At 44.7% G+C, this 12,360-nt stretch overlaps 1 protein-coding gene across 2 annotated transcripts; it reads right to left on the bottom strand.

The window, feature by feature from the left end:
• Positions 1-1,919: 1,919 nt before the first annotated feature.
• Positions 1,920-5,541, bottom strand: LOC133912822 (probable LRR receptor-like serine/threonine-protein kinase At3g47570). 2 transcript variants are annotated; one of them, XM_062355745.1, is made up of 3 exons: positions 4,399-5,541; positions 2,682-4,323; positions 1,920-2,583 (listed from the first exon to the last, which is right to left on the bottom strand). In XM_062355745.1, the coding sequence occupies exons 1-3, from the start codon at positions 5,494-5,496 to the stop codon at positions 2,189-2,191; spliced, it is 3,135 nt and encodes a 1,044-aa protein (XP_062211729.1). In that variant the 5' UTR covers positions 5,497-5,541; the 3' UTR covers positions 1,920-2,188. The 2 variants fall into 2 exon arrangements, with proteins under 2 accessions (XP_062211729.1, XP_062211727.1); XM_062355743.1 differs by having other exon boundaries at positions 2,682-5,541.
• Positions 5,542-12,360: the final 6,819 nt, after the last annotated feature.

The raw sequence follows: 12,360 nt of genomic DNA on the forward strand, positions 1-12,360 counted from the left end.
CGTTCAGCAGTGACTTTCAATTGCCAGCCGAAGAAAAAATTTGCACTGACTGGCGCCCAAGACTTCCAAAGACGCTTCCATTATTCAAAGCCAACGCTACCCAAGAAAAACCTTTGGTAGGCGGACTGGGTCAAGTATTGGCCAGAGGTCGCGGGTGTCCATGAGTGAACCTTCACATCAGCCTGTAGAACCAGATCATCCACCAGGTCCCAAACCTATAAGTACTCGAAGATAGGATGAGTAGAAAGGGCGCCTTTTATGTCCCTAATCCAGCGGCGATCCATGAATGCCTCGGCCACCAAGCGTTGGTTAAGAGCTTGCTTACTGATCAACGCCACTAGATTGGGAGCCATCTCCTTCAAAGAGCATCCATGAATCCGCCGATCAACCCAAAACAGTGCGTTTTGCCCGTTACCCACACATGAGACAATGGAAATTAAGAACATGACCATTACATTGTTGCTGACTTGTAGCTTGAATGACGCCCATGGCTTATCTGGTTGGATTTTCTGTAACCACAACCATCTCATTCTAAGAACCCAAGATAACACATCAAGATTATGAATACCCAGGCCTCCAAGTTCAATATGCTGACAAACCTTGCCCCAAGCGACCACGCAGTGGCCTCCATTGATGTTAGCCTTTCCCTTCCATAAGAAAGCACGTCGGGACTTGTCAATGGCATTGAATGCCCACCTCGGGATGTCCATGGCAATAAGTTGATAAATGGGGATGACCATCAAGACAACGCGCACAAGGATCAGCCTTCCTGCAGGAAGCATCAGTGATGCCTTCCAACCTGGCAGCTTGTCTGCGATTTTGTCCAACAGTGGAAATAGCTGTGCTTTAGTCAATCTCCCCAATGAAAGTGGCAGCCCTAGATAGGAACATGGGAATTCCTTCACAGCACATGGAAGAGACGATTGAATCACGGCCAATTCATCTCCCTGACATTGAATTGGAGATACAGAACATTTTTAAATATTGGTCTTTAATCCAGAAGCATCCTCGAACAACTCAAGAATAGCCTTTATAAGCTCCAGATCAGCCCCAACTGGCCTTAAGTACAGCACGACATCATCAACGTATAGTGATACCCGGTGACTCAGCGGTCACGTGCCAAAGGATGCAGCAGTCCCTCCTTGCTAGCCCGGTTAATAAGCGTGTTTAACACATCCATTACCAAAATAGAAAGCATGGGGACAGAGGGTCTCCCTACCGCAACCACCGTTGATGCCAAAATGCATCACTGAGTTCCCCACTCAGTAACACACGTGTAGAGGCTGTACAAAAGACTGCAGATGATGTTGCGCCATCTCGCTCCAAACCCCAAATGAGTGAGGAATTCTAGAAGGAAGGGCCAACCGACCGAGTCGAATCTCAAGCTGAGGGAGATTGGTCGCTAATGGGACACTTTCTCCTCCATCCACGCATGATGGGAGTCTAATTATTCAAAGCAATTGGTAGACAGATTAATGGAACAGTCTGCATCTTTTGTTCTCCCAATGACTCCGATTCCTAATTATTTAAGCATGTTACTGCGCATATCCATCTTACTTCTGCATGCAAGAAATATTAGTCCTCCCAATGCTCTAACGTCCACCCAGGATATGGACATATCTCACGGCGTTCTGAACCCAACTCACCTACCGCATTAATGGGTGAACATCAACAATATGCTTCTGTTTTCTCACTAGTACGGAGCAACGGAGAATAATTCAGACCGACCATTTCGAAAGTTCAAGGAACAGCCCATCAAAAAATAAAATAAAATAAAATTTTGTTGCAAGCAAACGATTTGGCTTCTCTCATTTTTCTTTTTCTTTTTTGGTTCAGACTTAAGACGAAGCAGCTGACTGTAAGGCTTGGCACAACCTGTGGTTACAGAGATGAGCTGCTGTTCCACTGGTTAGGACACAAGATCAACATTCAGCTTGCTGATATTTTCCACATAAAAAGTCTTCTTGCCAATGTAATGTGTACATCAGAAGACCTCTGGATTCCATTTTATCCATACAATTACTAAACATTCTATAAACTTAATGCAGGGTAGGATGTTAAGAACGGAATGCTACAACTGCAGCGTCAACTTGTTTCTGGCAAGTCGCCATCTGCAGTGTATGTTATTCTTGCACAATCTTCAGATCTAGTTGTTCGCTTTTTCTGCAAAGTGCTGCACAGGTGTTGCTTATCCTTCCCCTTCCATATCGACTGCAAGAGAACCAGCAAACATCAGGTATGCTTCGTCTCTGATTGCATGCATCTCGATGGCTGCATCACCTATCAGCATTCGCTCTTTAGGTTGGTGCTTGGAGCAGGACAAGCCCAGCCCAATGACTGAAAGCAAACACTCCTGAATTCTACTTCTTGTGATGCTATCATTGGTGTCTAAGTGCACCCACAGTTTGGGATCAGCTATCTCTAAGATTCTGTCAGGAAAAGCAGATTCTGAAAATTTGTGCAGATCCAATGAATCTCTGAACACATCGTCCGTTGGGCTCCTTCCTGTAAACATCTCAAGCAGCAATATGCCAATACTATAAACATCACCAAGGGTGGAGACGGCACAACCTTCCCCGTACTCTACAAATATTTTGCAAGAGTTCAGATTAATCAACATGTCAAATTTGTGTAAGAGAGAGGGTAATAAACAAAGAGCAAAACACAACAATTTCAGTTACCTGGAGCGACATAGCCAATGGAGCCTCTTATTCCAATTGTGCTATTTGAATTTTGATGGGTTTTGCTAAAGCTTTCAGATAGGATTCTTGATATGCCAAAATCTCCAACTCTGGCACTCATGTCTTCTGCAAGAAGGATGTTGCTTGGCTTTAGATCGCAGTGAATGATTGGTGGCTGGCAATGATTATGAAGATAGTCTACGGCATCCATAATATCAACAGCAATATCCAGCCTTTGAGTTAGGCTCAAGGTATTGCTCATAGTGGGCACATTAGATTTTGGATGAAGCCAACAATTTAAGCTACCATTGGGCATGAACTCGAAAACCAGTGCCTTGAACTCTTGACCTTGGTGGTTGATGCTTGAGCAGCACGTGATGATCCTTATGAGACAACGGTGGCGCACCCTTCGTAGTGCATTGCATTCAGCCAGAAAACTTCTAGTAGATCCAGACTGTTCAAGGTTAAACACCTTCACAGCAGCAATAGTTCCCTCATCAAAGAACATACATTTATAGACTGTCCCATAGCTTCCTTTTCCAAGCAAATTGTCCTCTGAAAATCCCTTGGTCCCATCTGACAATTCCTGGTAAGAAACTCTTTCATATTGATCCAAGATTACTGGGGCTAGGAACTGGCTGTTCTGCTTTTGTCTAGGCTTTTTATGGATCAACTGAATAATTGCAGTTAACAAAGCAAAGAACAGGAGTGCACCAGTTGCTGCCAGAGCTATTCTAACAGACCTCGACAACCTTTTACTGTTCTTTTTGACAGCAGGCATAGAGCATGGAGCTAAGTGAAGCTGAGGTATTCCACCACAAAGGTAATTATTTCCAGCTATCGACGAGTAAGTCAAGTTCCTAAAAATACCTTCTTTGGGTACTTCGCCATTCAGATCATTGAAGGATATATCCAAATTCGACAGCGATGTCAGATTCGGTAGATATGCTGGGATCGGTCCGGACAAGTTGTTGTACGCTAAATACAACTCTTGCAGGTTGTGGATGCTACCAAGGACATTAGGGATCACACCAGCAAACTTGTTCATGGTTAGGTTCAGTATGCGGAGCCCCTTAATGTCACCCAGAGACTGAGGAATACTTCCTTGGAATGAGTTATTGTCTAATAAAAGTACCTCTAGAACTATGCAATTGCTGATACTTTTGGGTATCTGCCCAGACAACTGATTTCCTGACAAACTCAGAACATTGAGGTTAACCAAATTGCCAACTTCAAAAGGAAGTGGTCCCCAGAGGGAGTTGTGTGATAAGTTCAAGAACAACGAAAGAGACTGTAGCTCAAAAATTTCTTTAGGAATCGAACCGTTGAGGTAATTGATTGAAAAATCAAGAGCGATCAGCCCGTTGAGCTTACTGAGGCTCCCTGGGATAGGCCCTTCCAAGTTGTTGTCGTGCGCGAATAGCTTGATCAGCTTGGTGAGATTTCCGACAGATGATGGTATAAGGCCTGACAAGCTGTTGTTGTACAGGGATAGCTCAGTCAGGTTTGCCAGCTTCCCAATGCTCTCCGGAATTAGACCTGATATGTTAGTATCCACCAGATGTAGTGTTTTTAGACCGATCAAATTGCCAATGTCTGAGGGGATGCTCTCAGAGATTCCAAGGTCAGCTAGTTCAAGCACCTGAAGAGTCGTCGAGAGGTTAGCTATTGAAACAGGAAGCTGTCCTGTGAAATCGTTGTAACTGAGAACTAGAACCTCTAGCTGGCTGCAGTTTGCCAATGAATCGATGAATTCCCACCCCTCCGTCTTCCCTGCCTTAAGCCTATTACCATTCAGCTGCAGATTCTGCAGAAATTTCAGCCTCCCTAAATCATGAGGCACGAAGCCACTGAATCCATTCCCTGATAGCTCAAGGACTTTGAGGTCAGTGAGATTGGAGACCGAGGAAGGGATTGCCCCAGTGAACTGGTTTTCGAACAACGCCAAAAACTGTAACTGAGGGAGCTTATCATGGATATCAGCAGGAATGCTTCCATGCAGTACGTTCTTTGCTACGTCAAAGCTCTTCATCGATGACAGATTGTACAGGGACGGCGGGAGCTTGCCGTACAGTCTGTTGTCGCAGAGGTCGATGTACCCAAGGCGTGGGATGTTGTAGCCGAGCTCATGAGGTATTGGGCCCTCGAACATGTTGATCCCGAGGTTGAGGTAGTACAGGGACGTCAGGTTCGCCACCGACGCAGGGATGGGCCCCGTGAAGCTGTTATTGTTCAGCGCGAGCACCTGGAGCCGTGTCACGGTGTCGCCGAGCTCGGCCGGTACACGCCCGGTGAGGTGGTTGCTGGCGAGGACCAGGCGTGTCAAGCTAGTGCAGGAGGTCAGGTTGCCGGGGAGCACGCCGGACAAGGTGTTGACGCTCAGGTCGAGCGTCCGGAGGCGGCGCAGGCGGCCAAGGCTCGCGGGGATGTCGCCGCGCAACCAGTTGGAGCCCAGGTTGAGCGTCCGTAGCATCGACAGGTTGCCGACGGCCGGCGAGAGGGTCCCGGAGAGGCCGTAGGAGGTCAGGTTCAGCGCCACCACCCGTCGTCGGCGGCCGCACGTCACACCCTCCCAGCTGCACGTCGAGGCGCTGCCGTTCCAAGACGCGAGCGCGCCGTGGCTGCCACTGCCGCCGAGCGCGGCGCCCTTAAAGGCAAGTAGAGCTGCGGCATCCTCGTCGCCGTCCTCTCCCGCGGCCGCTGCGAGCGCCAAGGAGATGGACGCGAAGGAGGAGGACAGGAGCAACAACAGCAAGATTGCTGGAGGAATCGCCATGGCGGGCGGTTGCAGCTTAGTATGTAGCAGCAACGGCATGAGTGCTACTTGTAGTACTTAGCAGATGCTGCTTGACAAATGACAAGGCTACCAACGCCCAGGGGAGTAGTTAACCCCGTGACGGGTGCGTGCCATTGACGGAGTGGCGAGGACGCCGTTGGAGTCTTCTCTTGGTTTAGTTGCCGGTCTCCGCGGGGAGGGGGACAGGAGCGGCGACCTGGAGCAGGGCACGTCGCGTCACTTTCCGGCTGTGCCCACCCTTTTGTCCACGTGCATGTATAGGCGTATGTCCAGCGCAGCTGCCTGAATAGCAGTGGCTTTCCAGTCAGGGGAAAACTTTTTCGGCGATTTATCGTTTTTATCGGTGGGCACCGATAGAAAATATATACAGTATTTACCGGTATTTTGTTCAATTTTTTTTGAATTTGTTTAAATTTTATTTGAATTTTGTTTAAATTTTATCTGATATTTCGGATAAATATTATTTATCAGTGACCTCCGATAAATTTTATTTACCGATATTTTTTTCCCTTTAAAAATTCGACGCAACAGAGTCTCGTCTCTCTCGCTGGCGACTCAGGACGCTTTGTTTTGTCCTACAGTGCCTCTGTTTCCAGCACCAAATAATTACATTCCATTGATTTCCAATAGAAAATTCTTGGGCTACGCTTGGTGCAGACGTGGAGTGTCATTTTCAGGGCCTCACCTTTGCATTGGCGCAGACACAAGGCAGCAGCTGGCATGGCAAAGTCTAGTCGTAGTGCTCCAAGAACGTAACTAGTTGGGCGATCACTTTGGTAAAGCGCCTGTGGATAGCATCTCGTCTGAGGCATTCTGCCGAGCAGTTGGCAGGCACGAACCAAGCCTCCTAAGGACAGCGAGAATCGGAACGATGAGGAAGAAGGATAAGGAGATCGGGGTGGAGATGATGCTAAGTTGCTAACCTACGAGAGACCTGCTGAACCTGAAGGTGGGGGAGCTGCGGCGGCATTATGCCCAGAGATCGGAGGACGGAGGTGGACACGAGAGCGGCGGAAGCGAACATCTTCTTGTTTGTTTGTTTTTTTTCTTTGAGGGAAGGGGGGTCTGCATTTTTTTTCTAGGAAGCGACCAAGAGCGCGATCCACATCATCCAATAGAAATCTCTGCATGTGCCCACTACAAGTTGACAATGCCCACTACATGTTGACAATTGTTGCACATCTCCGAGCTCTTTTCTCCCGTGACGTGCCCATCTTTTTGGTGAGGTGGATACCACGGTTTGATGGCTGTCAGGGCTGGCTCTGATATCTAAGTGGCTCTGGGGTGAAAAAATTGAAGGCCCACATTAAAAAATAATATTTATATTTCAACTGAAAATAAAGTATTTGATACATTTAGAAATTCACCACAAAGACAATGCTCTTTGGTGGCAAGGGTAATACATTAATAATAAAAAATATAGCATTTGGCTACTAAAGACAATACTTTTTAGAGAATATTGTAGCACCAAAGCATGAAAGGAACTCATCGTACAAGAATTAGGTAAGGAACAAAAGCACTTGGAATGACCGGAAGATGGAGACTTTAACCATGGCATATTTCATAGTTGGAAAATGACATAAAAAAGAAAATCAAATTATCTTCAGAAAATTAGTGCAAGACTATAATTCAAATAATCAAAATAAATAGCTAAGAAAAATCTTGCCATGAAATCGCAAGTTGCAACGACAATCGGCAATCCCCTTCTTACTAAATAGTTATGGCCTTCTCACTCTACGGCCAGTGGCAAGCCTAGGATTTGTAACTTAGGTGAACATAATACTTTAGTATATTACATATAGCTAATTTTTTTGATTATTAAAAATATAAAATCTCAATCTGCAATGAACCCTAGACCCTAGAACACTAACCTTGCCTGCAAGTTTTCACAAAACCTACTCCAAAGGAACATGCAAACCCTAGTCAAAATTTTGCAAACAATGAAAGCCAAAAAGACCCAACCAAAAATTTAAAGTTAGAGATCACACCAAAAAAGGGGTTTGTGTAAGGGGTTCTCACAGCGCTGTGGACCATGTCCGTGGCCACCGATGTCAGAGAGGGAGTCGAAGCCGTCACAGTCACCGACACCATCTCGGTCAAGAATGAGCCCAAGCCGTGGCAGCCCGCCAGCACCTCACTAGTGCTGCGAAGGCTCGCATTGTTGCCACCACACTCCATCTTGAATCTTGCCAAGGGTGTGTGTCAGTCGATTAGGCTACTGGCGAGTGGTGGTCGGGTGACCGGTAGAGTTCTGGATGTTAGCTGGGCTGCTTGATCCATTTGGGCTGGCCATAGTCGTGTCTTGGGCTGTTGGGCTCTTTATTAACTGGATCAAGTAGAATATGACATATACTAATTTTTTTGTCAAAAAAATTGGGTGTACATTTGTACACCCATGACCCTTTGCTAGGCTGGCCACTATCTACGGCTCCACCTCCACTCTCTAGACTCTGGTGACTGGTGAAGTACTAAAGAAGTGAATTAGTGATATATTTAACAACGAATCAAGTCTCAAGTAGGAAGGCGATGAAGTAGCACCTTGTATGCAGTGATAAACCCGATTTATCCTTTTTATCGGTGGGCACCGATAGAAAATATATACGGTATTTACCGGTATTTTGTTCAAATTTTGTTTGAGTTTGTTTAAATTTTATTTGAATTTTGTTTAAATTTTATCCGGTATATCTGATATTTCGGATAAATATTATTTGTCGGTGACCTCCGATAAATTTTATTTACCGATATTTTTTTCCCATCGACGCAACAGAGTCTCGTCTCTCTTGCTGGCCACTCAGGACGCTTTGTTTTGTCCTACAGTGCCTCTGTTTCCAGCACCAAATAATTACATTCCATTGATTTCCAATAGAAAATTCTTGGGCTACGCTTGGTGCAGACGTGGAGTGTCATTTTCAGGGCCTCACCTTTGCATTGGCGCAGACACAAGGCAGCAGCTGGCATGGCAAAGTCTAGTCGTAGTGCTCCAAGAACGTAACTAGTTGGGCGATCACTTTGGTAAAGCGCCTGTGGATAGCATCTCGTCTGAGGCATTCTGCCGAGCAGTTGGCAGGCACGAACCAAGCCTCCTAAGGACAGCGAGAATCGGAACGATGAGGAAGAAGGATAAGGAGATCGGGGTGGAGATGATGCTAAGTTGCTAACCTACGAGAGACCTGCTGAACCTGAAGGTGGGGGAGCTGCGGCGGCATTATGCCCAGAGATCGGAGGACGGAGGTGGACACGAGAGCGGCGGAAGCGAACATCTTCTTGTTTGTTTGTTTTTTTTCTTTGAGGGAAGGGGGGTCTGCATTTTTTTTCTAGGAAGCGACCAAGAGCGCGATCCACATCATCCAATAGAAATCTCTGCATGTGCCCACTACAAGTTGACAATGCCCACTACATGTTGACAATTGTTGCACATCTCCGAGCTCTTTTCTCCCGTGACGTGCCCATCTTTTTGGTGAGGTGGATACCACGGTTTGATGGCTGTCAGGGCTGGCTCTGATATCTAAGTGGCTCTGGGGTGAAAAAATTGAAGGCCCACATTAAAAAATAATATTTATATTTCAACTGAAAATAAAGTATTTGATACATTTAGAAATTCACCACAAAGACAATGCTCTTTGGTGGCAAGGGTAATACATTAATAATAAAAAATATAGCATTTGGCTACTAAAGACAATACTTTTTAGAGAATATTGTAGCACCAAAGCATGAAAGGAACTCATCATACAATAATTAAGTAAGGAACGAAAGGACTTGGAATGACCGGAAGATGGAGACTTTAACCGTGGCACATTTCATAGTTGAAAAATGACATAAAAAAAGAAAATCAAATTATCTTCAGAAAATTAGTGCAAGACTATAATTCAAATAATCAAAATAAATAGCTAAGAAAAATCTTGCCATGAAATCGCAAGTTGCAACAACAATCGGCAATCCCCTTCTTACTAAGTAGTTATGGCCTTCTCACTCTACGGCCAGTGGCAAGCCTAGGATTTGTAACTTAGGTGAACATATTACATTAGTATATTACATATAGCTAATTTTTTTGATAATTAAAAATATAAAATCTCAATCTGCAATGAACCCTAGACACTAGAACACTAACCTTGCCTGCAAGTTTTCACAAAACCTACTCCAAAGGAACACGCAAACCCTAGTCAAAATTTTGCAAACAATGAAAGCCAAAAAGACCCAACCAAAAATTCAAAGTTAGATATCACACCATAAAAGGGGTTCGTGTAAGAGGTTCTCACAGCGTTGCGGGCCATATCCGTGGCCACCGGTGTCTCAGAGGGAGTCGAAGCCGTCACAGTCACCAACACCATCTCGGTCAAGAATGAGCCCAAGCCATGGCGCCCCCGCCGGCATCTCGCTAGTGCTACAGAGGCTCGCATTGTTGCCACCACACTCCATCTTGACTCTTGCAAGTGTGTGTCACAGTCGATTAGGCTAGTGGTGAGTGGTGGTCGGGTGATTGGTAGAGTTCTAGATGTTAGCTGGGCTGCTCGATCCATTTGGGCTGGCCATAGCCGTGTCTTGAGCTTGACCACTTGGGCTGTTGGGTTCTTTATTAACTGGATCAAGTAGAATATAACATATACTAATTTTTTGACATATGACATATACTAATTTTTTTTTTTTAAAGTTGGGTGTACATTTGTACACCCATGACCCTTTGCTAGGCCGGCCACTATCTACGGCTCCACCTCCACTCTCTAGACTCTGGTGACTAGTGAAGTACTAAAGAAGTGAATTAGTGATATATTTAACAATGAATCAAGTCTCAAGTAGGAAGGCGAAGAAGTAGCATCTTGTATGCAACGGCTAATAGATGGATTGTGGAGTAGAACCATTGCAAATTGAAGTAATTGAAGCCGGGTAGGATGGGAATCTCTGAAATTAAAATCTTCTCCTCTATTAATTGTAGTGACATAAGGTAGAGAATACAAGGCGATTGCTGCGGCATTCGATTTTGGGAAAGAGAGAAGAGGAATTTAGAGGGTTTTGGGGCACCGTCGCATGGGCTACCCGTCATCTCATTCGTTTGTTACGACATGTGACAAGTGAAGAGCACAAGAATGGGCAATAACTTATTCTGTTGGGGTTTGAGTTGGGAGATAATCTCTCTTTTAGTAGTTGTCTTTCGGCCTATACATTTACATGACTACATACTACATACATATCTGGGTCAGGGCCCTTAACTTTTGGGGGCTCTAGGTTGTCGCCCCTGTTGCCCTTGCCCAGGACCAGCCCTGATGGCTATGAGAACCTTACCAATGGTATTCGACGTCACACAAATGAGTGTTATCTTAGAAGTATCATCGAGCAATACAAGTCTCTTCTAGAAAAGTATATTTTGTTGACATAGAATTCTTACATAGGTGGATATCCGAACAGGGTCGACCCTAGGCAAGGTAGCAGGGGCAACGGCCTAGGGGCCCCAACTCAGGTATGTATGTAATACGTAGCCCTGTAAATGTATAGGCTCAAAGGCAACTACACAAAGAGAGATTATGGTCCAACCCAAGCCCTCAGTAGAAGGAGTTGATGCTCTTGCTTGTGCTCTTCGCATGTCATGCTATCGTAACCAATGAATGAGACGACAAGTAGCCCGTGCGGGCGTGCTCCAATCCCATCTAAATTCCTCTTCTCTGTTTCCCAAAATTGAACGCCGCATCAATCGCCTCACATTCTCCATCTTATGTCGCCGCAATTAATGGAGGAGAATATCTCGATTTCATGGATTCCCAACCAACCCGGCTTCAATTACTTTGATTTGCAGCGGCTTTAATCCATAATTCATCAATTAGCTGTTGCATACAAGGTGCTATTTCTTCCCCTTCCTATTTGATGCTTCATTTGTTATTAAATAGATCACCCGTTCACCTCTTCAATACCTTGACCAGTCACCGGAGTCCACAGAGTCGAGGTGAAGCTGTAGAGTGAGAAGGCCTAAACCACTTAGTAAGAAGGGGATTGCCGTTGCAACATGTGATTTTATGGCAAGTTTTTTCTTAGTTGTTTATTTTGATTATCTGAATTGTAGCCTTTCACTAATTTTCTGAAGATAATTTGATTTTTCTTTTTTTAGGTTATTTTTCAACTATGAAATGTCCCACGGTTGAAGTCTCCATCTTCCGATCGTTCCATATGTTTTTGTTCCTTATCTAATTATTGTATGATGAGCTCCTTTCATGCTTTGGCTACTGCAATATTCTCTAAAAAGTGTTCTCCTTAGTAGTTAAATACTATATTTTTTTACTTCTTAATGTATTACTGTTATCACCAAAAAAAAACATTGTCTTTGTTGTGCACTTCTAAATGTATCATATATTTGATTTTCAATTGAAATATAAATATTATTTTTTATAGGAGTCTCCAATTTTTTTTGCCCTAGGACCACTGAGATGTCAAGGCTGGCCCTGCATCCAAATAGTCAAGTTGACTTGTCATGGTGTCCACACCACCAAAAAAGCCCATATTAATATTAAATGGCCACCAAGGAAAATTTCAAACAACAATCAACTTTTAGCAGGGCAGCTATATCGCGAACGTGTGGTGCAACCAGTCGAAGCCAATGATTTTAGGGACTCTTGCCTCCAAGAAGCCAAGCCAAAATTTGGCAACGCCTAAAAAATTTGGCTTCTGTTTGGTTCAAAGCCAAAATTTAGCCGCACCTTGAAAATTTTGGCTGGCCAAATTTTTAGCAAAGCTTAGCAAGATTTTGACACCTAAAATGGCCACACCGATTTTTAGCTGGCCAAAAAATTGACTTAGCCTCAAACCAAACACTACTTGGTATGATCCCAGTTTTGGTATAACCAAATTTTAGCTTGGCTTCTTGGGGGCAGGAACCAAACAACCCCTTAGACAACAAAA

The sequence above is a fragment of the Phragmites australis genome, chromosome 3 (genome assembly GCF_958298935.1).
Source record: "Phragmites australis chromosome 3, lpPhrAust1.1, whole genome shotgun sequence".
Classification (NCBI taxonomy): domain Eukaryota; kingdom Viridiplantae; phylum Streptophyta; class Magnoliopsida; order Poales; family Poaceae; genus Phragmites; species Phragmites australis.

What these genes read in the sequence shown, in the direction of transcription:
- LOC133912822 (XM_062355743.1), bottom strand. Translation starts at nt 5,496, where the DNA reads ATGCCGTTGCTGCTACATACTAAGCTGCAACCGCCCGCCATGGCGATT. An exon ending in CATTGGCTATGTCGCTCCAG is followed by an intron (nt 2,584 to 2,681) that starts GTAACTGAAATT and finishes AAATATTTGTAG; the next exon opens with AGTACGGGGAAGGTTGTGCC.